The sequence below is a fragment of the Ovis aries genome, chromosome 4 (assembly GCF_016772045.2).
Source record: "Ovis aries strain OAR_USU_Benz2616 breed Rambouillet chromosome 4, ARS-UI_Ramb_v3.0, whole genome shotgun sequence".
NCBI lineage: Eukaryota > Metazoa > Chordata > Mammalia > Artiodactyla > Bovidae > Ovis > Ovis aries.
In genome coordinates this window covers 120,343,296-120,370,900 of record NC_056057.1, presented here as the reverse complement: position 1 = coordinate 120,370,900, position 27,605 = coordinate 120,343,296, and the positions used below count along the sequence as shown (strand labels likewise).

The window sequence follows — 27,605 nt, the reverse complement described above, 5'->3', positions numbered from 1 at the left end:
GGGGAGTGTACTGAGCAACTCTTCAGGATTAAAGACTTGCTTCCAAAGGACCCTTACGAACTGCGGTAGCTGTCTTAACTATCTAAGCTCTTCAAGTTGAGCCAACGGGTGCTGAGCCCTGACTCTGCACTTGACTGGAGTCTTCCAAGTGGTGGGGGGTCTCCCTCACTTGGCCGGCCCCGCGCCAGGGCTGGTGACCCATGCTCTGCTCTGTGTACCCAGAGCTTCCTCTGTGCGGGTGATGGTGTTGGTGTAGGACCAGGTCCCTACACCCCAGGAGCTCACCACCCGTGGGGAAGACAGGTTCCTCACAGTGGGACCGCGCACAGCACCTCCCTAACGAGGCTGCTCACCCAGGGCACGAGGTCCACAGAAGTGACCCACAGGGACACCACAGACCCTGATGCTGAAGGGGGTTAAGATCAAACGGTGGGGGAGACTGGGAGAAGACCTTTCTGAACTCTGGCCATGCCTCCAAACCTGTGAGACCTTGAGATTGTCACAGGAACATTCGACATGAATTGTATGGATGTTCCTTGGGTAACTCAGAAAGGAAGAAGGCAGCAGAAATATTTAATGAAACATTCCAAAGTCCTTATGGTACTTTGAGGGGCGGTTCTTCCAAGTTTTAGATTTGATGGCAAAAATTTTGGATTGCCAGTTATCAACATACAACTGAAATAATATAAATTACTTCAATCTGTGGTGCTGGAGAAGACTCTTGAGAGTCCATTGCACCAGTCCTTGGATTGGTGCAGAGAGATCAAACCAGTCCATCCTAAAGGAAAGCAACCCTGCGTATTCATTGGAAGGACTGATGCTGAAGCTGAAGCTCCAATACTCTGGCCACCTGATGCGAAGAGCCAACTCACTGGAAAAGACCCTGATGCTGGGAAAGATTGAGGGCAGGAGAAGGGGACGACAGAGGATGAGACGGTTAGATAGTGTCACTGACTCAATGGACACGAATGAGCAAACTCTGGGAGATGGTGATGCACAGGGAAGCCTGGCGTGCTGCAGTCCACGGGGTTGCAGAGCTGGACGTGACTTAGCAACTGGGAAACAACACACAGGTTCCCAGATCGCGTCAGTCATTCAGCAAGCACTGACTCTGTGCTAAGTGCACGCAGCACGGGCCCCAGCCCGGAACAGGTGCTCTCACGAGAGGATGGAGGGCCTGGCGCCTGCAAAGCAGAACAGGATTCGCGTCGCAGAGACGCAGGTTTTACAGCAGTGAGTATCTGATGTGGGGAGTGGGTGGTGGGAAAGGAAGGTCCGGGCAGGGACGAGCCTGAAGGAGGAGGTGGCGTCTGCGCTGACCTGGACATCTGGGTGGATTCATGGCAGAATCGGCGTGAAGTGTGGAGAGTGACGGCGACGGGGGACGAGTTCACGCGGGCAAGTGCTCCTGCCGGGCCGGCGTGGCAGGCTGGTGGCATGAAGTCTGGACAGAGCACAGGCTGTCGGGGCACCAGGGGCGGCGTTTGGAGCAGGTGGTATTGTGACCACAGTCCCACCTGTGGAGGAACCGGACGGGGCCTGAGGGAGGAAGCGGAGGAGGCGGCAGGATGGCGCGGCTGGAAGACCCCCGTCTCAGCATCGTTTCAGCTCAAGTGAGAAAACCCCGTAGTACTGATGTCGTCCAAGGCCTAGGCAGCAGCTGTCAGGACGGAAAAACAATAGCAACAGCAAAAGGCAGCCCACGCGTGTGCCAAGGACGGTGGCAGTCACCACAGCCCACAGCTTCGCTCGGGGCGGGGGGCTGTCAGCGGCTTCTGCCTTCACGCTGCTTCCATTCACTTTCTGCCCTTTCCTGCATGTGCTGTTTATGGAATAAAAAGGTACCGTTTCTCTTAAACCAAGCCCTCCTGCCATACCCACTGTCCCCCACACACACACGTGTACCCGCACGCACACACGTGTACCCGCACGCACACACGTGTACCCGCACGCACACACGTATGCGCGCGCACGTACACGCGCACGCACACACGTTAAATGAAAGCATTTTAAGTGTCAGCCTTTAGAACACCTGCAGTCTGGGGGAGGAGCACACGGAGCGTGTAAATTTCACGCTCACTCACCTAGTTATTCCAGGAGCCGACTGTGTCTGGGGAGGACCCCTCCACCTGTTCTCACATCTTGAAAAGAAGGGGCCTCATGGTATTGAGTCATGGTGGCAGGTTTTGTTTTTGTGTAAAACCCATTCTTTTACGACCAAAGCCTCGCTTCCCCACAGAACGTGGAACCCACTCCCATGTCTCGGAAGCAAAGCATCGAATCCACAACCGTAGGGAGCCAAGGCTCCTCAGGCGTGGATGGGATTACATCCGTTTATTCCGGTGAGCGACGCTCTGAAAAGATACTAACAGAGCTCAGAAAAGATCCTCTGAGACGGCCAGAGCAGGGCGAGCACGGGTGACTGCGGCAGTGCACGCCGAGAGGAGGAACGCTCTGCCTCGTTCTTCCTTCTGGCTGCGCTCGGGCTCTCCCGCTGCGGGAGCCGGGCCCCTCACCGCGGTCGCTTCCGTGGCGGAGCGCGGGCTCTGGGGCGCACCGGTGCAGTAGTTGCAGTTCGCAGGCTCGAGCATGAGGCCCCTTTTGCAGACAACATTTGAGATCAGATTAAACCTTCCAAGGCTCGTCATTTTAGAGTCCATCATGCTGTATTGAAAGAAGCTCATTTGGGGCTTCCCCGATCGCTCAAGCAGTGAAGAATCTGCCTGCAATGCAGGAGAGCCTGGTTGGACCCCTGGGTCAGGAAGATCCCCTGGAGAAGGAAAGGGCAACCCACTCCACTGTTGTCGCCTGGGGAATCCCATGGACAGAGGAGCCTGGTGGGCTCCATACAGTCCGGGGGGTCACAAAAAGTTGGACACAACCTTGAGTTACTGTGACAGGAGAGAACCAACAACTCCCCACATGGCTTACTTCTAGAAAACAACGGTTCTCAGAAAAAAGCTCATTCTTCCTTGATGGGCTTCGTGAACAGAATTTTCCAAAGAAAAGTGAGGATCCCGAATCATTTTGCCAGAAACCGTTTTCCACCCATGAGTAAGACTGTACATTAACCAGTCTTGGGAAAAGTAACCCCAGAAGCACGGAGACTATACACTTACCCAGAACTCCCCCTCCTTCCTGGGACCTCTGCACACACCATAATTTAGGCAAGGTAATAAGCTGGTCAGTATTTACACAGATTTAATACTGTGTTGTGCAAAAATGTCACCCTTTTTAGAGTGACTTTGGTACAGAAAATAGGTATGTGATGTTCCATGATGATTGTCCCCAAAGAAAGCAGTGTGTGGTGTACGTTTTCTGGACTGTGCCCTAAAGTTGCTTCTTTAAAGATGTTTCATTTTGCTGTGTGGTCATATGTGAAAACCCAGAAGCAAGACGTCAGAAGATGAGACTGTTTCCTTTGGGCCCAGTCAGACCACCTGGGCCAGTCCTTTGAAATTCTTTTCCTGAAACCCAAGGGCTGTTTTGGGGGGGGGGGGGCTTAGAACTGCCGTGACGCTTCTTTTCCTCACGAGGGCGAGCTACTGAGGTTCATGGTCTGTCCCTGAAGAGGGTTCACGGTCACAGTCCTTGGTCATCTACACGAAAGGCCATCCGCTGGTCCCCTAAGCGGCTGTAGCAGGGGATCAAGGGACGTGTGATAATAGCCCAGGGCCTCGTCACTGGCCCTCCCGGAGCTACAGCCCAGGGGCACCTCGGCTGGGCCAGGCAACCAGAGCGTGAGCCCTCCCCTGGAGCAGCGCCCTCGGGCGCCCGGCCTCCACACGCTGGCTCAGCGCACACTCACTGATACACACACCAATCAGACCAACATGGGCAGAGTAAGTGTTTGTTAAGTGAGTGATACAAAGCAGTGCAGGTCAGCTATACTCCGCACTTTACTGAGATCTCAGCCCGACCGTCTGGTGGGCTTCCTTCCTTTTCACGTGCCCGTCTGTCCCCTGGGGTGGGTGCCAGTGAGGCGGGGCAGCCAAGGACAGTGGTGGTCACTGGAGTGGTGGTTGCTGGACTGAGCAGACAAAGGGGCCGACAGAGGGATCAGGGTGGGCGTGGACAAGGTGTAAATCTTGGCCGGACATTGGAGTGCGTGACCAGGGACCTGGCTCCGCGTGTGCATGTGTGCACGTGTGTGTGTGCACATGTGTGTGCACACGTGTGCGTGTTTCATTTTGCTGTGTGGACATATTTGAAAATCCACAAGCAAGACGTTGGAAGATGAGACTATTTCCTTTGGGCCCAATCAAACCACCTGGGTCGGTCCTTTGAAATTCTTTTCCTTAAAACTGTGGTCATCTCTGGACTAAACAGATCAATAAGGCGAGTGAACAAGACCAGCTCCGGAGTCTGTGGAGGGAATGTTCCGGAGGCCTGTTTGCCCGTCCACCTCTCCTGTGTCCCTGCCCAGAGGCAGGTGCCTGGAAAAATTAAGATCAGAGCAGATGAGGGTCAGATATTTGGTTTGTGTTTGGGGTTTTGTTTTTTAACACCAACGGCCACGTAACACTGCGCCCATCAGAGCAAACTGCATCCCCCTGGTGGGTTCAGAGAAGCCGGCCTGTTATAAGGAAAACGACTTTTGTGCAGAGGTGGGAGCGAGGTCAGCAGCCCCAGCGAGGGCCTGGCGCAGGCTCCCTGCCCTGCGACGCGGGACACACGCCCCCGCCACGCCTGCTGTCTGCGTCGTGCCCGGCCCCCTTCCCCGCCGCGGTGCCAGCCCGCCCGGCCCCCTCCGCGCAGGTGGAGCGTGGGCTCCGCCTGGGGCCGCCCCCGGGCCCACGCCCCCGCGGGCAGCCCTGCCGACGCTCGCTCTCTGTTCCAGGCCTACATGGAGGACCACCTGAAGAACAAGAACCGCCTGGAGAAGGAGTGGGAGGCGCTGTGTGCCTACCAGGCCGAGCCCAACAGCTCGCTCGTGGCCCAGAGGGAGGAGAACCTGCCGAAGAACCGCTGCCCCGCGGTGCTCACCTGTACGTACCGCCGGGCTTGGGGGGGGGGCGGCGGGGGCGGCCCCGGGGGTGCTCAGGCGGTGCTCACCTGTATGTACCGCCCGGCTCCGGGGGGCGGGCCGGGCGGTGCTCAGGCGGTGCTCACCTGTACGTACCGCCCGGCTGGGGGTGGGGTGGGGCGGGGGCGGCCCGGCGGTGCTCAGGCGGTGCTCAGGCGGTGCTCACCTGTACGTACCGCCCGGCTCCGGGGGGGGGGGGGGCCCGGCGGTGCTCAGGCGGTGCTCACCTGTACGTACCGCCCGGCTCCGGGGGGCGGGCCGGGCGGTGCTCAGGCGGTGCTCACCTGTACGTACCGCCCGCCTCGGGGGTGGGGGCGGGGGGCGGGGGGCGGGCCGGGCGGTGCTCAGGCGGTGCTCAGGCGGCGCTCACCTGTACGTACCGCCCGGCTCCGGGGGGGGGGCGGCCCCGGCGGTGCTCAGGCGGTGCTCACCTGTACGTACCGCCCGCCTCGGGGGTGGGGGCGGGGGCGGGGGGGAGGCCCGGCGGTGCTCACCTGTACGCGCCTCCAGCTCCAGGGAGCGGCGGGGATCCAAGGTCTCCTCCAGGGCTCATCGGGCTGCAGAGCCCTCCCTCCTCCTACCTACAGGCTCTGCCGACAAACGGTCCTCTCGCTTTTTTTTGGCGTAGAGTTGATTTAATGTCGCGTTGGTTTCAGGTGTGCAGCAAAGTGACTCAGTGACACACACACCCATGTCCTTTTTCAGATTCTTTTCACCGAGGTTATTACCGAATATTGAGTATAGCTCCCCGACCTGCACAGTAGGAGCTTGTTGTGTATCTGCCTTATATATAGAAGTGAGTGTGTGTTGACCCCAAACTCCTGTCACCCCTTCCCCGCCTCCCCTTTGGTAGCCAACCATCAGTTTGTTTTCTGCGTCTCTGTGTCCTTTCCTGTTTTGTAAGTTCGTTTGTGTTGTATTTTGGATTCCGTGCCTGGCGCCCTGCAATCCCCACTCAGTCCTGGAGGTGCGGTGGTGGGGGTGGGCACAGGTAGATGCCAGCAAGCTCAGGCTTTGCTGCTGCTGTTGCTCTGGACTCGGGCTCGGTTCCAAGCGCCTGGAGCCTCGTCCTGCCCTGTCCTGGGGGTCACACCGTCCCCCTTGGACTCTCAGGGCTGTGGGGACAGTGAGGTAGTCTTGCAGGCCGGGCAGGCTGTTCGAGGAGCAGACGGGTGTCCCCAGCATCGCTGGGCACCTGCTGCCTCGCAGGAGTCGCTGCCAAGAGAGGGAACACGGGGAGATGCCAGCCCTCCGTCTCCCTGACGTTGTGTGAGCCAACAGGCGACTGCAGGGGCAGAGGCCCCCGGGGGCGTGAAGGGCTGTGCGGGCTGAATGCGTGTCTCCCACCCAGCTGTTCCTGCCTTCCGCCACTATCTGGAGATGCTCCAGCCTCCCATGTTCCAGCAGATTCCAGGCTGGGGTTGGGGGGGGCGGTCTGCAATTAATACACACCCCTGTGGGGGCGGGAGTCTGACGTGTGTTGTGAGCAAAGTGTCTGACGTAAGCGCCAGCTTCACGTGATGAGTGACTTGCGTGCGTGGAGTGAGTTTGCGGTGGAGGGCAGGAGGGATTCTGGCAAACTTCAGACGTGACAGCATGTACTTTGTGGGCTGAGGTGTCTGAGGGCTCAGCAAAGCCACTCAGGTCTCAGGGAAGACCAGAGCCCTCTCGGGGACACAGCCTCCACCCTGCACTGGGAGCCAGGGTGCAGGCGGTGCCACCCAAGGGCAGGAGCCCACCCCTGCTGCCCACCTGCCCGGGGGCGCAGTGGCCGACACTCCGGCTCGTGGGCAACAGCAGCGACGCACTCCCTGCTCACAGGACAGGGAGCGCCAAGACACGCGCCTGTGTGGCTGTGGACCCAAGCCCGGGAATGGCACACTGCTATGAAAATCTTAACACGCTTCTAGGTGTAAGGTTTTCCTAACAGTTTAGTTGGTGTTCAGACCAGTTCTGTGATGTCTGAAGGGCTTTTCCCGAAAGAGCTCCAAAAATAGGGGCCATTGCAATTTGTGGTTTATATTTAGAAGGAAAGCAAATAACAAACAGATATTTAAGTACCTGCTGTGCGCCAAGAAATATCAATATATCAGTAACCTCAGATATGCAGATGACACCACCCTTATGGCAGAAAGCGAAGAAGAACTAAAGAGTCTCTTGATGAAAGTGAAAGAGGAGAGTGAAAACGTTGGCCTAAAGCTCCACATTCATGGTATCCGGCTAACATCATGCCGGATCATCTGGCATGATCCAGCTAAGATCATGGCACCCTGTCCCATCACTTCATGGCAAATAGATGGGGCAACAGTGGAAACAGTGACAGACTTTATCTTTTTGGGCTCCAAAATCACTGCAGATGGTGACTGCAGCCATGAAATTAAAAGATGCTTGCTCCTTGGAAGAAAAGTTATGACCAACCTAGACAGCATATTAAAAAGCAGAGACATTACTCCAGGAGTTGGTGATGGACAGGGAGGCCTGGAGTGCTGAAGTATGTGGGGTCACAAAGAGTCAGACACGACTGAGCGACGGAACTGAACTGTGCTGGCCGACACAGCGACGTCCGGCCAACCACGCTCGGCCCTTGTCCTCGGGGAGGATCTGGGTGGGGGATTCCACGGCACCCCAGATGAGTAGCCGTCGGGGGCAGACGGTCAGCCTGTGTGGAAGCCTCTGGTTTCCTTGGTTGCCGGGGCCACCCGATAAACACTCAAGTTCAAAGGCTCTTCCTCAAGCGCCCTCCTGCAGCGCCAACCAGATCGCTACACGTTCCGGGCCACACGCCCTGCAGCTGGTGGGTCCACAGGCCGGGGCCTCAGGGATGCAGGACAGCCTGTCTTCAGCCTCCAGTGGGGGCGGGGGGCCAGCCCCAAGGGGACCAGGGCCCTGGGAACCCTCGGACCGGAGCCTTGGGCCTGCTGCCCGCTAGTGGGCTGGAGCCAGGGCTCCACAAGGCAGTGCTTTCTCGGCCAGACTCCGGCACGGAGGCACGAGCCAGAAGCCGCCGTTCCTGACCATGTGGCCATCACAGAGCCTGGCCTCAGAGACAGGCGGGCGGATGGAGCCTCCCCGGACATTTGGGTCTCATCCCGCACACGCATCCCCAGCTCGGTCCTCCACACTCCCGCCTTCTCAGCTTTCAGAAGGAGAGCCGGTGGTCAGGTCTCAGCCTGCACCCTCCCCGAGCAGGACCCTAGGGCGATGGCATGCATTAAACTCCTGGTGGTCTCACCAGACCAGGGAGAATGGCGCTTCCTGAGACCTGCTTCATGTTGTCCGACTGTTCCTTCCGCACGTGCAGCGATGTCCGTGGCGAAGCAGAGCGTGTAGACAGGGTGGGCCTCCGTGCACCCTGACCCCTGAAGCTGATGTTCACACCACGTGGGTGTCAGGGTGCTCATCACACTGTCGTGTGTCAGACACGCTCCCCCAGCAACCACGCCCGCCCTCCACCCAAGAGACAGGAGTGCTGCTGGGCTTCCATCACACTCCCTGATGGGCACAGCCGGGGCACCCACCTGGACCCCCCCCCAGGGCAGCGTGCGGGCTCCGCCCCTCCACCCCATGCACGTCTCGGTCCAGCTGAGGCTGGTTCACCCGCTGCGTCCCCATCAGCAGGTTGGTGGGAAGTTCAAAGTGGCTGGACCAGCAACTTTCCCATCCCTGACAGCCCAGAGGTTCTAGCTGCAAACAAATTGTCTTTCAAAGAAGAAGGCAGATTTACAAGATGTTGGCTGGTGCTGTGCTGGGTCCTGTTATATAGCTCAGAAGTTTAAAGAATTTAAAATGCTTTAAAGTGCTTTTTTTTTTTTTTTGCACTTTTAAAAGAATTATGCAATATTCCCTCCTATTCCTGTTCTTTACAAGCTGAGGACAGGAATATGATGCTGTGGTGGTGTGCCATCTTAAAGTTTGTGATTCAAGAGAGAGACACGGAGGTACGGGGGTACTTAGCTATGAAACCAGAGAGAAGGTCAAGTCAAGGACACAGACATGCAGGATGGACAGAAGGTCCTTGAAGCCGTGTCTCGAGGTGTGGCCTTTAGGGTGTAGCTGCTGACACTCTCACAGCCGCGTCCATGGCCTTACCTGGCAGACAGGGTGGGGGAGGGTCTGAGCGACTCCCGCCCGGCTCTTTTCGGGAGCCACATCACCCGAGGCACCAGCTTCAGCTTCAGCCACGTGTGACGAAAGACAGAGGCCGGCTGAGCATGTCGCATGCCATCCCCGAGCTCCCGGGCCTGCCCCCCACCCTTCTCCAGCCTGCCCCCCACCCCGCCCGGGCCTGCCCCCTCCCCTTCCAGGCCTTCCCCCCTCCCCTTCGGGGCCTGCCCCCCACCCCTCCCCAGCCTGCCCCCCACCCTTCTCCGGCCTGCCCCCCACCCTGCCCTGTCCTGCCCCCCACCCCTTCTGGGCCTCCTCCACCCCACCCTGGCCTGTCCGCCTTCCCTTCCGGGCCTGCCCCCCACCCCTCCCGGGCCTGCCCCCCACCCTTCTCCGGCCTGCCCCCCACCCTGCCCTGGCCTTCCCCCCCCCCTCCCCAGCCTCCCCCACCCCTCCCTGGCCTGCCCCCCACCCCTCCCGGGCCTGCCACCCACCCCTCCCGGGCCTGCCACCCACCCCGCCCGGCCTCCCCGACCTGACAGATGAAGGGGCTGGGATTCGAGTCTGTCTGTGTGCCCTGCGATGACGAACACCCTGCGTGTTTCTGTGGACTCATCTGAGACTCTCATGTCAGGAAAGTGAGCAAAGACTTCACACTTCCATGGACTGAACGTTTAAAATACACCCACAGCCGCCATCCTTGACAAAGCACCACTCCCCTCAAAACACACAGAAAATTTCTTTCCAAGCAAACCTTGGGTTGACGCTTCTCCCCACTCTGAGCAGGATCTCTGCAGTGAACATCCTGGTGGGGTCACGTCTGAGTGACCAGCTTTGCCTGTAGTGATCAGTCGTGGGAAATTCTGAATCTGACAGCGAGCCGGATCTCTTCTTGTGTGAGGAAGCCGCCCAGGAAAGTGGCGCGTCCAGAGAAATTGCTGACCCGCTGTCTTTTCTTCACCCCGCCTTTTATGGCCTCAGAACGAGCTGAGTGACTGCCTCCAGACGGGGGAGGCCGTGGATACATTGGTGCCGAAAAGGAAATCCCGCGGCAGCGCGTGTGCAGGCTTCTTCCTTCACAGAGGTTGGGTTGCCTGGGACTGAACAGCTCCGAAGGGAAGCAGAGAAGAGGCGAAGGCCGCGTCCCAGACGCTCCCAGGCCTCCTCGTGGGGCTGAGCCCTGCAGGGCCAGAGCCTCTGGAGTGGGGCCTGGGGCTGAGGGCACAACACCCCGGAGCCCCCCAGAGCAGAGGGGCTGCTTGGCGGGCTGGGGGCCGTGCCGGCCATCTGCAAGTTCAGCCACCCGGGTCCAGCTTCTGCTTCCTGTTCACTCCCTTCCTGGAAGCTGGACCACTGGACACGTGAGACGTCCGACCTCCTGTGGCCTGGTGTCTGTGCGTCTCACCTCTCACAGCCGAGGCTGCACGGAGTCTCAGCTTTGGGGGGACTCGGGGGCTCGGAGAGACCCGGGACCTCGGGGGTGGGGGCCAGGCCTGGGCCCTGTCCTGGACGCCTGCTGGTTCCCACACCCTGAGCAGCCGATCACAACCTTCGGAGGGCCACACTGGGCTGTGTCTCCTCTGCCAAGACGTTCCCAGTGTCCGTTCATCGTGCAGTGGGCTCCTCACAGGGCCCAGCCCCCATCCGTCCATCCTGACTCGGCACTGAACTCTGCATTCACTTCATAAACGCACCCTGTTCAGAGCCTAGGGGAGTTTGACACCCTCTCATCACGTGCCGCATTGTCCGCGCAGTTTATAAGCGTGTTTCAGATGACTTCGAGTCACTGATGAGATCGTATTCAAGGAGATGAATGCAGAGCGCTGCCTCCCAAGGCACGGACCCAGAAGGACCATGCCCATGGCTGCTCCCTGCCTGACCCTGGCCCGCCTGCCGCCACCCTGCAGCCCTGACACACCCACACAGCAGAAAGGCCACGCGTGCAACGTCCCCTTTACACTGCCACCCAGGAACCGGGAGCCAGAGGTGAGCCAGGGCATCAGGGGTGACAGGGTCATCCCCCATCCTCCTGACCCCGGGGGACTCCTGGCCACCTAGTCCCGCGGGTGCTTTGCAAAGAAAGCCGGCTTGGCATCATTTCCCCCACACTTTTTATTGCAGAAGTTTTCGGATTCTCAGGTTGAAGTCATAATTTGGTGATCGCCTGCATCCCCACGGGCCGGACTCCACATGGCTGCCGCTCAGTATTGTGCCTTTCTTGTGTGATCTGTCTGCTTTACTTCATTGTTGGCTGAACTGTTTCAAAGGGGGTTTGTGTGTCTAAATGGTTTAGCCTGTGTCTCCTAAGAGTAAAGACCTTCTCCTCCATAACTATGACCCCATCGTTATAGCTGACAGCTGTGGTTACCTGCAGGTGGTGACGCAGCCGTGAAATTGAAAGACGCTTGCTCCTTGGAAGGAAAGTGATGACCAACCTAGACGGCATATTGAAAAGCAGAGGCATTACTTTGCCAACAAAGGTCCGTCTAGTCAAGGCTATGGTTTTCCCAGTGGTCATGTATGGATGTGAGAGTTGTACTATAAAGAAAGCTGAGCACCGAAGAATTGATGCTTTTGAACTGTGGTGTTGGAGAAGTCTCTTGAGAGTCCCTTGGACTGCAAGGAGATCCAACCAGTCCATCCTAATGGAGATCAGTCCTGGGTGTTCATTGGAAGGACTGATGCTGAAGCTGAAACTCCAATACTTTGGCCACCTGATACAAAGAACTAACTCCTTGGAGAAAGACCCTGATGCTGGGAAAGATTGAAGGCAGGAGAAGGGGATGACAGAGGATGAGATGGCTGGATGGCATCACTGACTCGATGGATGTGAGTTTGAGTGAACTCTGGGAGTTGGTGATGGACAGGGAGGCCTGACGTGCTGCAGTCCATGGGGTCGCCGAGAGTTGGACACAACTGAGCGACTGAACTGAACTGAGTGGCTACCTGCTTAGACTTCCAGGAGGTCAGCGTTTAGCAGGAGAGTCAGACTGCCAGCTGTACTCCCATTTCTGACCCTCGTCCCCTCCCCTCCCTCCTCCTTCTTGCCCCCTCTTCTCACTGCTCACTTCGGTTAGACTTCTTAGCAGACTGAGGTGTCGGGAGCCGTCAGGTTGACTGCGGTCTCCGTCAGCCTCGGCGCTGATCTCTGCCCTGGGTGAGGGGCGCACCACCCACACGGCCCCGGGCCTGTGACAGGCAACAGACACCCTGGGTCGCAGAGTCACTTTGCTCTTGAGAGGGAGCCAGAGTCTGACGGGTCCCACTCGGTCCCCCTGCCCATGCAGCAGCAGACGAGCAGCCCCAGGACCCACGTCCTGCCCCCGGGACCCATGCGGATGCCACCTTCATGACAAAGTGAAGGGGGAGTTGTGGGTGAGCCTGAGGTTTGCTCATCAGCTGACCTTGACTTAGGGAGAGGGGCCTGGGTTTTCCAGACAGGCCCAGGGTCATCACCAGGGTCCTTGGCGTGGAGAAGAGAAACCAGGCTCCTTGGGGTAACGTGGTGAAGAGGAATGGTCCTGGCCAGGATCCTGGGTGCAGCCGGAGGCTGGAACCCGGAGAACTACCTTGATTCAGACTCACCGCAGGCTTCTGGGCGGAAGGACAGTCAAGCATAAACGGGCGGCGTTGAAGCGCTAGGTCTGCGGACACGGGTTACGCTGGTCCTGCCCCCTCACTTCGCTGGGCTCTGCCCCACACCCTGCCTCTGCTGCAGCTTACCCAGAGCATCGTGAACATGTTCCTGCGTGAAAAGCCACACTGTCAGTACGGCCAGCTGCCTTTCTGGTGGAAATGAAGACGCGGAGAAGCGCAGCCGTCTCACTACTTACGCCCATGTTGGTGGACCCCCTGGTCTGAAACCACAAGTAACTGGACTGTTTGTTTAGGCTTAGGCATCTGCTGGGATCGGGAAGATCCCCTGAGAAGGAAATGCAACCCACTCCAGCGTTCTTGCCTGGAGAATCCCATGGACAGAGGAGCCTGGAGGGCTACAGTCCGCGGGGTCGCAGAGTCAGACAACTGAGCGACTCGCGCACCAGGACAGATTATCTGCTGCAGCAGCGCCAAGCGCTGGCGGCCTCAGGGGCTTCTGGGCCACGTCCCCCCACGCCCGATCTCCAAGTCTCGACCTAAGCCTCGGCCCTGTGCTCCCCCAGCTGTGCTGGGCCCTGGCCCGCGCCCCTCCCGAGGGCTCTCCACCCTCCTGTGCTGTCCCATCCTGCGCTGCACACAGAGGCCCGGGACCCCGAGGCGGGCTTCCTTGCGGGGCGGGGGTGCGGACGGCCGCCCCCAACCCGTCACAGGTGCAGTGGGGTCACACGCCCCGCTCCACCTCGTGTCCCTGTGACTCCGTCCCCAGACCCCCGCGGGTCCCCTGCCCCGGCCCCCTTCCACCACGTCAGCCTCGGTCTGAGTGTCCTCCGGGCCCCTCTCCCCACCTGCCGTCGCAGGTGTGTCTCTGTTAGGGTGACTGAGTTCCTGCCAGACTTGCTCCCCTTCCTTCCCCAGGTGTCTTCGTTGGCAAGGCCTGGGGGCAGGGGGTTTCATCTTGTTCTCAGACCCCGTCCCAAAGACTCAGGCCGCACATCCGCCCTGGTCCCTGTTGGTGCTGAGACTGTGAGCTACAGGTGACACCGGTGTGACCCTCCGTCGACCCTCAATCAGCCCAGAGCAGGCCGCTTGCTTCCTGCTGACAGCCTGTGCTCAGCAGGCCTGGGTTGCCCCGTCTCGTGTAAGCGTGGCTGAGCTGCCCCCGACCCGGGCCCTCGGAGGCCACGCCCCTCACTGTCTGTCCGCAGCCTCCGCTCCGCCCGGGGTGGGGTGCCTCGCTCGGAGAAGCGGGTGGCCAGGGCGTGCCAACGGCCAGTCTCTGGGTGGACGGTGCGACGGCGCGGCTTCGCTCGCTCGGTGTCTGTGCTCCTGTTTCTGCAGAGCTGCTCTTGGATGTGTGCCACACGACTGCTGCAGCAAGCGTGCACACCGTGCTCCCCGCCACCCTGCGACCCCTGGTGTCTGCACTGCACCCGCCGAGGGCTGGGCCGGAGCCTCCCGCGGTCCCGGTGCCTCTGGGGCCTCTGGGCAGAGCTCCCCTCTCTTTCCTCCAGGCTCGTGAGGGCCCACCTCGTGCCTGTTCCCTGCTTTCCTCATAGAAAACTCACTTTTTTAGGCTGGTAGGAAAGTCCTGCTCTTGGTCATTGAAGGTATGGGACCTGGAAGAGCTGAGATGCGGGAGCAGGGCACACAGGTCGGTGCGTCCTAAGGGAGCTGGGCTCAGACACAGGCCAGCCCCGGGGCAGGCATGCCCGGGCCGCAGAGCTGTGTCCTCACGGGCTGGAGGCCAGGCCCAGGACGAGGCTGGCCCTTCAGGGCTCTGAGGGGCGTCCGTCCCAGACCGTCTCCTCAGCCTTCACGTCTGCATGCCCCCTTCCGTCTACCTGGGTCTGAGTCCGAAGCTCCCCACTTCTCTCCAGGCCCTAAACACGTCGGGTGAGGCCCACCCGTGCCTGTGAGCTCGCTGTGCCCAACCCCTCTGCACAGACCCAGCTCTGCGTCAAGGCCAAAGTCCAAGGTCCTGGGGGGCACACTTCAACCTTTGACCCCAGGAGCCCGGGGACAGCCTGGGCCACGACCTGAAGCCTGTGGGGTCCGTTCCTGCCCGGCACCCAGGCCAAGCCCCGAGAGGCCTCCCCCTCATAGAGGCTGAGTGCGAGGTCTGTGCGTGGTTAGAACAGGGGGCCCCGCTGTGCTCCAGCCCCTGTGACCCACCTTCTGGGCCACTCGCCTGCCGAGCTGGGCGGCCATCCTGCAGGAAGCCCCACGATGCTTGCGGTTTGCTCACCCACTGGGAGACCCACAAAATCCAGGAGGGAGCTGGCGACCACTGGGTCATTCCCGAGCACGGCCCGACGTGGGGTCTCTGGAGGACTCGCAGCCCTCCGGACAGAGCTGGCCCATCTCAGACGCCCCTGCCACGCCTTCCAGGTGCAGAAACTGCTGTCAGCCAGCGTGATGGTCCCACCTCAGGCTTAGCAGCAAATCGAGAAGCTCAAGGGCCCTGAGGCAGACCATCCGGGGGCAGAAGCTCCCTCGGCTGGAGCCGCTGTCAACCAGCAGGTTCTACAGATGCCCAGCCCGCACTGCCGGCAGCAGCACCAATGAGTCATGTCCTCCAGGGAGGTGAAGCCTGTTGACTCGTGCACGGATCAGCACACTCGGCAATGTGAGTGATGTGACCGGGGAGCCCAGGAAAGCCCCATCCTGAGGGCCCGTGTTTGAGATCACAGTGGAGGCAGCCTCCGCACGGTCCGGAGCTGGGTTCTGGCAGTGCGGGGAGGGTCTACGCCGTGGCCCAGGCTGGAAGGAAGCATGGACGGCGACACTCAGTGACCTCCAGAGTCTGCCGCTTCGAGGCTCCTCTGCCCTCGCCGTAGCCAAGGAGTTCTAGAATGTGTTCCTCACTGGCATTTGTGAAAACCATCCTGAGGTTGCTGACGACTCATCGCAGCCATGCAGCGAGCGTCGCCAGCCCAGCCAACCCTCCATCAGTCAGGCGTGTGTCCGTCTGTCTTCTCAACCTCATTTCTAAGTCCCTTCTGTCTGCCAGGCCTCACGTGGCACCTGACAGGAGCTGTTCACACAACGGCCCTGTGAGTCAGACTTCATCGTCCAACTTCGGATGATAACTCTGACACTGTAAGATGCTGAACCGTTTACTCAGCCATCACGTGGCTAGCAGGAGGCAGGGCTGGGTTGAGCCCTTAGCTCTGTGGCCTTTGCCACGCCAGTTACTTGATCTTTTGGAGCCTTAATTTCTTCAGCCTAAAATGGGAAAATGGTCCCTGCTCTGTCTGGCACAGTGTTCCAGGAAGAAGGAGGTGATGAGTTTGAAACGCTAGGACAGGTAGTGGAAAGAACATGAGAGGAATTCAAGGCATCATTTTTAAACATGGGAATAACACCAGTAATTCTTCAGGGGTTCAGAAAAGGGACACTCACAGAGGGCTAGTTCATCAAGCTTCTTCTTGAGAGGAGTTCTCCTTCCCTCCTTGACTGAAGTTACCACTGCGGGTCTCGTGAGAGGAGAATGGCCCAGTGGTGGAGCCAGGTGCAGTGGGGAGATGCGACCTGAACTTCGTGTCCTGGCTTCCAAGGGCGTCTCAGACGAAGACCTCAAGGACACACCCACCTCTCATTCAGACACCAGCGCTGCAGGTGCGAAATGTCTTGGTCCGTGGTTGGGGTCGCCGTGTTGAGTTTGATCCCGGAAAAGGCGTGTGTGTTCGTCCAAGGAAGACGAAGGAATCATTCGGGGGAGGGGCGGGGTCTTGCTCACCCCAGCCCTGGCGTCAGCTCCACTGCACCTGCTGACCGCGAGCAAATCGCTGACCCTGCCAGGCACTCTCTCTGCCTTTCGAATCATGAAGAAAACTTGAGGCTGCCCTCAAAACAGGAACTGCAAGCCACAAAATATAAGACGTGCCCAGCCAAGTGAAGTGTCCCGTGGAGCGTCCCTGCTATCCGCAACCGCCCTTCACTGGACCCTGGCCCTTCCAGGGTGGCGCTCAGTGTCTCCGAGGGAGGTCAAGATGGTGCCACGCTAAAACAATCAACTTCACTGTCAATTTTAGTATGAGCATGTTGCCACCAAGTCAGATACATGATGGGAAGGAAGCAGAACTCTGAGCTTTGGAAGCCTTTGCCCCAGACTCAGGAACATCTCAGAAACGGTGCCTTGCAGGGACGAAGGTGGCTGGGCCAGCGCCCGCAGGGTGCAGGAGGCTGCATGCTGTCCTCACGGGCACGCTCGCACTCCAGCCCTGCTCAGTCTGTCCCGTCAACCATCAGAGAGCCGAGCTCACTGGGACACCCAAACTTAGAACCTGCTTTCTCGATTCTCCTGCTAGAAAATCCAGCTGGTGCTTGTTTACTGGGCCCGGTTGCTCGTGGGGCTCCGTGGAGATGAAGGGGACACGACAGCCCCCCAAGGCTATGCCAGTTCAGTGCTACACAGGGGCCACCCTGCTCCAGGTGGGACAGGACACTCTGAAGCTCCAGGCCCTGCTCCCTTGCGATCTCCAGCAGCCCTGCCCTGGGTCCTGGGTTCTCAGACCCTGGGAGCAGCTGACTGCTTCTGTCAGCAGAGCCCACAGTGGGCTCATGGAGAGTGCATGCAATGAGGCCCTCAGGAACCCTCTGGAAGGTGCTGGAAGCCCTGCCCTGTGCGTCCAGACTCCTGTGTGGCTGCAGCAAGCGCAGCCTCCGTTCAGAGAGGGGCCCAGCTTCCTAGCGGCTCGCCCCCCTCCCCCCAACACACCGAGAAACTGGGCTCTTGAAGTGCATTTAAGGGTTCGTGTTTGAAGCACGTTGGAATGTCAGAGCTGACAGACTGTTCTTGTAAGTTTTTTGTAACTTCCTGCTGCAGTCATTTCTCAGTCTCCCAAGAAAATAAATCTGTGCAGGACCCAAAGTCATTGGGTCCAGGGGACTTTAGAATAGGTGGCATCTTAGCAGGAGGCTTGGCAGCTGCCGTCGTAAACACCTTCAGAACATTCCGCAGGGTACGTTCCATGTCACCTCTGCTCAGGTAAGCGTGCCAAGTGTGACCTCCTTCCTGATATCTGGATGGTTCTTACCTGTCTTACCTCTGCTGGGAAACGGCCAATGTTAATACCTTAAAAAGATGCATAGGAGGGTATCCGGTCTCCAGTAGACGGTAACTTCCAGGTTCAGTAAGCTATAGCCCTCGCCAAGTTTCCTGACTCCCAGAACCGTCTAAAACAAGAAATAAGTGAAGAAAGTCTCCCAGAGAAGTGAAAGAAGCCACCACAGCAAAGCCCCGAGCTCTCCTGCCCGCACTGCGCGAGCTGCTCCCGGGGGCGGGGCGGGAAGTAGGGAGACCTGGCTGAGGGGCCAGGAATCCGGACTCGGACTTGGGGTGGTGTGCTCGCCGGTGCGGAAACGCAGGCCTCTGGGGCTGCAGAAGCAGGTGGGGTGGGACCCTCAGGCCCCGCTGTAGCATGGGCTGACAGCGGAGCTCAGCACTTCCCATGTTCAAGGTCGCACCTTGCTGAGGGAGACGAAGAAGGCGGGAGACTCGGGGCCCCTCGGGGTGCCCTGCTCACTGTGAAGTCCCTGCAAATGGGCAGAGAGAGTCATCACTGAAGGCAGGGGAATGCTTGTTCCAGAACCAAAATTACAGATGATTCACAGACCAGACACATCAAGCTATGATGGAGCATGTCCTTACTCCCCACCAAAGTGTCTGATTTCAGCATCGGTCAAGTTATTGTGCCCATTGAAAGCACATTTTCATGTCGATGAGTCCCCATGTGGCTCCTGGCTCCCTCTTCAACCTCATTTTCTTTTGCCCTTATTCCCCTTTTAAATCTCCATTCTTCTAAACACAAGTATCTTGTCATTTCTAGACCACAAAACTGAGTGTATTGAATGGTGGGCTAATAGCTTAATATCTGTGTTGGTATTTATTTTCTCTATGTTACTGAATACGTGTCATTTGAAAGCAAACACTGCATGAGCTATTGCCGTGGAGTTGATTAGCTCGGAAAGTAAAGAATCTGCCTGCAATGCAGGTGACCCAGGTTCAGTCCCTGGGCCAGGAAGATTCCGTAGAGAAGGAAATGGCAACCCATTCCCATCTTCTTGCCTGGAAAATTCCATGAATAGAGGATCCTGTTGAGCTACAATCCATGGGGTCGCAAAGAGTCAGCCACAACTGAGTGATAGCCAGCTGTGGCATTGAGCTTGACACGAGAGCAACACTGGGTGCCCACACACCCTGACCCTCTGCTGGTGGGCTGAAGGGCCCCAGTGGGGTGAGGGAGGAGGACGGACCGGGAGCGGTTGGGAGGGGTGAGCGGTGGCCCCAGTGGGGTGAGGGGAGGAGGACGGACCGGGAGCGGTTGGGAGGGGTGAGCGGTGGCCCCAGTGGGGTGAGGGGCAAGCAGTGGCCCCAGTGGAGTGATGGGAGGAGGCATGGACCGGGAGCAGTTGGGAGGGGCGAGCCGTGGCCCCAGTGGGGTGAGGGAGGAGCATGGACCGGGAGCGGCTGGGAGGGGTGAGCGGTGGCCCCAGTGGGGTGAGGGGCGAGCCGTGGCCCCAGTGGGGTGAGGGAGGAGGCCGGGCCGGGAGCGGCTGGGAGGGGCGAGCGGTGGCACCAGTGGGGTGAGGGGCGAGCCGTGGCCCTTGAAGACGCACCACGTGGGCTAATGCTCTGCCCTTGGGCTTGCAGATGACCACTCCCGGGTCCGGCTGAAATCAGAGAACAGCCACAGCAGCTCCGACTACATCAACGCCAGCCCCATCGTGAGTACCAGCCCTGCTGCCCACCAAGGCTGGGGGGAGGAGTAGGCAGGTCCAGCCCTGTCAAGAGCTGATAGCCGATCTCCACCTGGTAACTAGTCTCCACCAGGTAACTACTTCCATCTGGTAATTAGTCTCCACCAGGTAACTCTCCACCCAGTAACTAGCCTCCACTTGGCAACTAGTCTCCACCTGGTGAATAGTCTCCACCTGGTAACAAGTCTCCTCCAGGTAACTACTTCCATCTGGTAATTAGTCTCCATCAGGTAACTCTCCACCCAGTAACTAGCCTCCACCCATTAACTAGTCTCCCCCCGGGTAAGTAGCCTCCAGTCTGTAATTAGTTTCCACCTGGTAACTAGCCACCTCCTCCAGGTTACTAGCCTCCACAATATAACTAGCCTCCACCTGGTAACTAACATCCACTCTGTAACTAGTCTCCACCTAGTAACTACCATCCACCTTGTAACTAGCCTCCTCCAGGTTACCAGCCCCCACACTATAGCTAGTCTCCACTTGATAACTAACATCCACCCTGTAACTACCCTCCACCCTGTAACTAGCCTCCACCGGGTAACTAGTCTCCACACTGTAACTAGCCTCCACCCAGGAACTAGCATCCATCCTGGAACTAGTCTCCACCTGGTAACTAGTCTCCACCTGATAACTAGCCTCCAGCTGGTAATGAGCCTCCACCCTATAACTAGCCTCCACCCTGAAACTAGTCTCTACCTGATAACTAGCCTCCGCTGGTAACTAGTCTCCACCTAGTAACTACCATCCACCTTGTAACCAGCCTCCTCCAGGTTACCAGCCCCCACACTGTAACTAATCTCCACCTGATAACTAACATCCACCCTATAACTAGCCTCCACCTGGTAACTAGCCTCCACCCTGAAACTAGTCTCCACCTGGTAACTAGCATCCACCCTGTAACTAGTCTCTACTTGGTAACTATCCTCTACTAGGTAACTAGCTTCCACCTGGTAACTAGCCTGCACCCTGAAGCTAACCTCTACCTGATAACTAGCCTCCACCTGGTAACTAGCCTCCGCTGGTAACTAGCCTCCACCTGATAACTAGCCTCCATGTGGTAAGTAGCATCCACCCTGTAACTAGTCTCTACCTGGTAACTAGCCTCTACTAGATAACTATCCTTCACCTGGTAACTAGCATCCACCCTGAAACTAGTCTCTACCTGGTAACTAGTCTCCACCTGATAGGTAGTCTCCACCTGGTAACTAGCCTCCACTGATAACTAGCCTCCACCTGGTAACTAGTCTCCACCTGATAGGTAGTCTCCACCTGGTAACTAGCCTCCACTGATAACTAGCCTCCACCTGGTAACGAACCTCCACCCTGTAACTAGCCTCCACCTGGTAATGAGCCTCTACCCTGTAACTAGCCTCCGCTGGTAACTAGCCTCCGCTGGTAACTAGCCTCCACCTGGTAACGAACCTCCACCCTGTAACTAGCCTCCACCTGGTAATGAGCCTCTACCCTGTAACTAGCCTCCGCTGGTAACTAGCCTCCGCTGGTAACTAGCCTCCACCTGGTAACGAACCTCCACCATGTAACTAGCCTCCACCTGGTAATGAGCCTCTACCCTGTAACTAGTCTCCACCTGATAACTAGCCTCCGCTGGTAACTAGCCTCTGCTGGTAACTAGCCTCCGCTGGTAGCGAGCCTCCACTGGCAGCGAGCCTCCACCTGGTAGCGAGCCTCCACGAGGTTACTGGCCCCTGTCAGGTGCCAGGGCTGGTGCGCCGCCCCGGCCTGCTCTCGATGGCCCTTGTCCCCAGCATCCGGGGCAGCGGGGGCACGGTGCAGGGCACAGGGCCTGGTCACCCCATAGCAACAGCGTCCTGCGAAGTTGCTGCTGGAGCCCATGACTCTGGGGAAGTCCTTATTCCCCACTTGGGGGAAACGGGAAAAAACAGACCCAAACCTGGTGCATGTTGAATGATGGAGGGTCTAGAGGTGGTGGAAACCAGGTTGGCTTCCTCTGGTTTTTCCCACGGGCAGGGTCTTCACTTCCGGGGGGGGGGGGGGGGGGGGGGGGGGGGGGCTGCAGCCGTGCCTCCCTGAGCAGCTGGTATCAGACGGGGGGCTGGGGGAGGGTCTCTGTCCTGTCCACCCTGTGGCCTGCAGGTATTCCTGGCTTCCTGAGAGTCCCCCCCACCCCCAGCCACAGCGCTATTCCCGCTGCTTCCTGCCCTGCACCCGGCGGCAGGGGCGGGCTTAGAAGGAAACTCTGGAGCGCCTCCCCCCTACCCAGCACAAGGGGAAGAGAGGCTGGAAGGTGGGCCTGAGGGCTGGAGTGAGTGTAGGTGGCAGGTGGTGAGATGAGCCTGCTATCTACACTCAGAGTGCCGCGCTGGCACCACCTGGACCCGCAGCAGGGCGTGGGGAGTGGGTGTGGGCTGTGTCCCCTTGGTCTCGGCGCCGGTCCTCAGGGAGGGTCAGGCCACCTCACTCAGTTCTCAAGTTGGCTTCACAGACAGGCGCGCCGGATGCAGCACGTCCTGGGGCTCTGATGACGGAGGTTCTGGGAGTGTTGGTGGCCGAGGGGGCGGGGCCGTCTCTGATCGCTGAGAGAGCCCCGTGCGAGCCGCCAGCCGCAGTCCCCGCTGTCCTAGGTGGCGACCCTGGCGAGACAGCTCACCGAGCAGGACCGCCAACCGCAGGCCACCGTCACCGTGGCGGCTTCCTTCAGTGCCCCTTTTCCATACACTGTTCTCATGGCGCCGGTGCACCGCGGGTCAGGCCCGCTTCCCGACTCTTCACAGCCACACAGCGGGGGCTCCGTGCACCACACACTGTGAGAAGGCGGTCTGCACCCGCCCAAGCCCAGGCCCGAGTTTCTGGGACTAGATTTAAGGAGTCGCGCCTTCACTTCTGGCCACGTAGACATCAGATGTTGGCTCCGTGTGTGCAGAGGCCTCACTGGGGCCCTTCAGTCAGTCTTCTCAGGAAACACTCTTGGTGAGTTTGGTATTTTTCCATCAATTCTAATTCAAAAAGCCAAGCGAAAGCCCCATTGATTTCCCCATGTCTCCTCCGATGAGGCTGGGGTTTGTGCCTGCCGGGTCTCAGTGATGGGCTGCAGAAGCGGGGAGCAGCCTTTGTCCTGTTCGGCTCCTTCCCTGGAATGAACACGTAACAGGCAGAGACATTCCTTCAAGTCTGAGAGACGGGAGTTCAGTGTGGGAGTGCCCAACTCTCCCCCTTGAATGGCGTCTGGCTTTCAGAAGTCTGGGCCACTTCAGGCTAGTTAGGACCGGCGGAGGATAAGGGGCTGGAGGCCACATCACTGCCCCCTCCTCTCTGAGCTGCCCAGCCCCCCACTCCTACACCCTCCCCGTCTCTCTCCTGCGGAGATTTAGAACAGCCTCCCAGGCCCAAAGATGGGGCAGGGGCATGGGTCAGAAGGTGAGGCCAGGAGGGAGACATGATTTCTCAGTGTCTTTTTATGTTTTCCTTTTATTTTGCGGCCACGATTCTTTCTGTTCATATTTGGGGTGTAAGTATGGATTAGAAGAACTCCTCGACTCCTCTTCTGCCTGAAATGACTGACGGTCCCGTGACAACCAGCTTCCTGGCAGAGCTGAATGAGAAGCTTACGGTTAGAGCCCGAGAAGCCCCAGCCGTGCAGAACAATACTACAGTCATTACACCCGTCATATTTGTACTTAGTCCTCACTAAAGTTCAGGGAAGCCGTCAGTGCTAGGTAATGTGCCATCTCTGCTTTGAAATCAGAGGTCACCAGAGTCCGTGGGAGCTCTGGGAGAGAAGCCGTCAGCCACGCGCGAGCTCGGTCACCAGAGTCCGTGGGAGCTCTGGGAGAGAAACCGTCAGCCACGCGCGAGCTCGGTCCCTTTTGGGCGTGGACTAGGGATATTGTTGCCACTGCTGTGAGAGCACGCACGTTCCTCACCAGGGGCAAGTCTGAGCATCTCAGTGACACTTGAAATCAAACTTACTCTTCACTCCTCTGTTTAGTATTAAAGGGGGAGCATTGTTTAATTTTTAAACTCAGTTCATTTAACAAATTCAAGTAGTACAAATTGACTCTTCAGAAAATACCTGCTCAGATGCACTGAACATCACAATAAATTGTCCAAATAGGGGGGACAGTTCCTTGGTTTTCAGATTTATAAGCGAACATCCATATATTTATAATTATAGTTGGCATGCGTACATGCTAAGTTACTTCAGTCGTGTCTGACTCTTTGCGGCCCCCTGGACTATAGCCCAGCAGGCTCCTCTGTCTGTGGGATTCTCCAGGCAAGAATACTGGAGCCGGTTGCCATGCCCTCCTCCAGGGGAGCTTCCTAACCCAGGGATCAAACCCACATCTCTTACGCCTCCTGCACTGGCAGGGGTTCTTTACCACTGGCGCCACTTGGGAAGCCCACTTATAGTTTATATCCATTATTTTTCTTAAATCTCAACTCGTAAGAATATTAAAATAATCCAAGTTCATAAGCCACACTCTCTCCCACTGATTTTACTACAGTTTCCCAGCAAACTCTCACCGTAAGACTTGGTATCTGGAAAAGTGGCTTGAAAACTCTGCCTGATAGGGTCTAGTTTTTAGAAACCATGTGTGAAATTTGCTCTGCATATTATGAAAAGCAAGTATAAGTGGTCCGGGGGCAGAACCAACATTGCGCTAACCTGCAAACCAGCCCGCAGCCTCGCCCCAGGTCACTCTTCAAGGCTTCAGGACATGGGCGCCCTGGTCTTAACATACTGAAGGCTTAACTTTTAAGAAGAGTTTTGTTCGGAACATCAGGGAAATATTGGTACATTTTCTGATGCAGATTAGAGCTAGTCGCTCTATTATAACTCTCCTCCTACAGCTTGAACCAAATCTCTAGGGATATACCCTTCAGGCACCCTGGTTCAGGCTATGTCTTTTTTTCATATTGGCGAATAGTTGATTAATAATGCTGTCTTAGTTTAAGGTGTACGGCAGAGTGATTCAGTTAAGGATATACATGTATCTCAGTTCAGTCCAGTCGCTCAGTCGTGTCTGACTCTTTGCAACCCCATCGACTGCAGCATGCCAGGCTTCCTTGTCCATCACCAGCTCCCAGAGCCTACTCAAACTCATGTCCATTACATTGGTGATGCCATCCAACCATCTCATCCTTTGTCGTCCCCTTCTCCTCCCACCTTCAATCTTTCCCAGCATCAGGCTCTTTTCCAATGAGTCAGCTCTTCAAATCAGGTGGCCACAGTATTGGAGCTTCAGCTTCAGCATCAGTCCTTCCAATGCATATTCAGGACTGATTTCCCTTAGGATTGACTGGTTGGACCTCCTTGCAGTCCAAGGGACTCTCTAGAGTCTTCTCCACACCACAGGTCAAAAGCATGAATTCTTCGGTGCTCAGCTTTCTTTAGAGTCCAACTCTCTCATCCATACATGACTACTGGAAAAACCACAGCCTTGACTAGATGGACCTTTGTTGGTAAAGTGATGTCTCTCTTCTTTTTCAAGTTCTTTTCCCATTTAGGTTATTACAGAGCACTGAGCAGAGTTCCTTGCGCCACACAGTAAGTCCGTGTCGGTTATCCAGGTGGCATCTTCATGAGACTCAACCCAAACTTTGGGGGTCTACTTTTTCTGAAAAAAAATCCCAGAATCTCAGAGCTAAAGGACCCGTAGAGACCACATCCCACCTCTCCAGCCCCTCCCACCCCATTTTACAGACACTGAGATGGAAGCCAGAGAGCCTGACTTTGCCCACGGTCCTGGCGCCTTGTGTGGCCACAGCGATCATACAGATGAAAATGTGCTACAGAGAAGTGAGGAAGACGGGGGATGATCAGCCTTGACGTCAGCGGAAGCTGACGCTCATCCCCCCCAGGAGTGCCGGTGGAGACGCCCTCACCCAGCCGCCGGGGCGGCAGCCAGCGCACCTGCGCGAGGAGTCGTGTTCCCAGAAGCTGGCGATTCCCTCCAGTCACCGCACCCACCCTGCCCTGCAGGTCTTCAGTGTGCTGAGGCTTCTGCCGTTCAGTTCAATGCTTGCTTTACTTTCCTTCCGTCACCGCTGCACAAAACTGGACAGAGGCTGCCGTGTACGAGCAAGGCCTCCTCTTTGCAACACTCACGGAACGTGCGCGGGATGCGGCGATGGCGCTTGTCCTCCGAGCGACTGCTGAGCTGGTGGCACAGGTCGCCGCGCTGTGATCATTTACTGCCTTCCGAGCGGCAGCCACGTGATATAGTCAAGGGGGAGGGGAATGACATGGGTCACCACGCACCCCCTGCGCCCAACCCCACATCCTCCCATCTCCAGCTCGGGTTGATGGCAACTGAGTGACATGGAGACCTCTCCCCACAGGAGGCCTTATTTACCTCCTGAAACCCTGATCCGATGTTTGCTTTCAATCACATATTTCTCACTGGGAAAGCAGCTAAATGTGCTGGGTTGTACATGAGAAGGATTTTAAAATGCGTTGCTCTCTGACTTGCTTTGGGCAAAAAAGCACATTTGAAAAGGAGGTGGTGTTATACTTTTCATGCAGAACTATTTGCAAGGAAGAGACAGGGTCCCTGTAAATAGCTGTCACCCCCAACAAATGCATATTTTAAACATCCAAACTCCTTATTTCTGCCAAGCACGTTCCCACTGAAACATTTTAATTGGGGCTTTCAGCAAGAGTAACGTAATTTTACCTATATTGTGTGTTGTTGTGAATTTCCAGTTTTAATTACGAATCACTAAATTAGATGCACAGAAAGCATTCTTTCCTGCCCCCACCCCTTAGCTAGCGTCACGTTGCTGTGCTGATGGAGTGACTCGCGTCTGTTCTCTGTGCTCTTTCCCGCTCGTGTGCACATAATTATAAGGCGCACTGGGGGCGTCCTTTCAGGCTGACAGCCGTGGGCTCTGAAAGTGCTGACGGGCAGGCGACACCGGATGCATGTTAAAGGGGACACGAGCCCTTCTCAGACCCAGACTCGGAGGGGCCTTCAGGTGCCCCGGGGCTCCCAGCCGACATCATCACGTGTCACCGTTGACTCGTGCGTGGTGGCACCTTTCTTGTTTTCGCCATGTTGGGAAATGAGTTCTTAACAAGTACCTTTAAATTTGGAGTGTTTTAACTCTTTCCTCAAACCCTGGTGTCAAAACAGTAAAAACCAGTGCTGGATGGAAAGAAGAAAGGAGGCTGTATGTCTGATAAGTGAGCGGTCGCCTGACACCCAGCGGAGACCCGCCTGCTCTCTTCTGGGGGGTGTCTCTGTGGTCCCCAAGGCGGGGCAGGGAGGACGTCCTGCTGACACCTCTCCCGGCCCCTCCCTTGTCCTCTTGGGACACCAGCGTGAGAGGGAGAACACCGTCTGATTTAATCCGATTTGCTGCTCCAGGCTTTGTTCTCATGTTTTTTCCCTGCTTAGTCTTGGAATTAACTGTTCTAATGAAGGTCTTTTAAGCCAGACTTCCTCTCTCGGAGCCAGCAGGCAGACGGACAGCCAGGAAGCTCACCGCTGCATTCTCCTTTGTTTGTTTGTTTTCGGTCCTTGTCTGGCGAGGTGGAAAGAGAATATGAAATGTGCTGCTGGAAGCCTGGGCCCGTCCCCAGCCAGTGCCTGCTGGGCTGGCTCTCGGACCCGAGTGGCTCGGCTGGGCCCTTTAGGGGTGCAAAGCAGCACAGCAGCACGGGAGGGGGTTTGCCTCATCCTGAGAGGCAGGAGGCACTGTTGCTGGGCCCCTCCAGGTCCAAGCAATGCCCGCCCTCTGCCCAGCCCAGTGCCCGCAGTGACAGCCTCAGCCGCATCACTTTTGAGCCCTGTGTGTGGCAGTGGTGCCCATCGAGGCCGCGCACGCCAGTGGAACACCTCCGCAGTCACAGTCATCGTGGGCTTGTCGCCACGTGGGTGACCTGGGTGCCTTCCCTGCCTCCCCTCGGCCCCGCTTCACGCGGCCCCTACCTGGCTGATGCCCTGGCGTCCGGTCTCTGGCTGGCCTCCACTCTACTAATGCAGCTCAGTTACCGTGTCAGAAGCACGTTCAGCCCCATCACCAGGCTCCAGGCAGAGGGTCCCCAGGCCCCCCTAAACTCCAGACATCAGGCCCCCGTAAACTCCAGGCACCAGGCCCCCCTAAACTCCAAGCACCAGCCCCCAGGCCCCAG

The 27,605-nt window shown here is 57.6% G+C and overlaps 1 protein-coding gene and 1 long non-coding RNA gene across 6 annotated transcripts in view; one reads left to right on the top strand and one right to left on the bottom strand.

Annotated features, from left to right (window-relative positions):
• PTPRN2 (protein tyrosine phosphatase receptor type N2) overlaps positions 1 to 27,605 on the top strand; it is a 618,076-nt gene that overhangs the window by 545,683 nt on the left and 44,788 nt on the right. For all 3 annotated transcript variants that reach the window (XM_042249105.1, XM_042249106.1, XM_027968410.2), the window contains 2 exons: positions 4,841 to 4,988; positions 19,383 to 19,456. In XM_042249105.1, the coding sequence (XP_042105039.1) occupies positions 4,841 to 4,988; positions 19,383 to 19,456 (222 nt within the window). The remainder of the gene's footprint in view (positions 1 to 4,840; positions 4,989 to 19,382; positions 19,457 to 27,605) is intronic.
• LOC121819482 (uncharacterized) lies at positions 554 to 10,049 on the bottom strand. Of its 3 annotated transcripts, XR_009600585.1 has the most exons (4): positions 9,885 to 10,049; positions 5,521 to 9,198; positions 2,085 to 4,436; positions 554 to 1,822 (listed from the first exon to the last, which is right to left on the bottom strand). It is a non-coding gene; the product is annotated as an uncharacterized LOC121819482 (long non-coding RNA). The 3 variants fall into 3 exon arrangements; XR_006059751.1 differs by having other exon boundaries at positions 554 to 4,436; XR_009600584.1 differs by having other exon boundaries at positions 554 to 4,436; positions 5,521 to 9,115.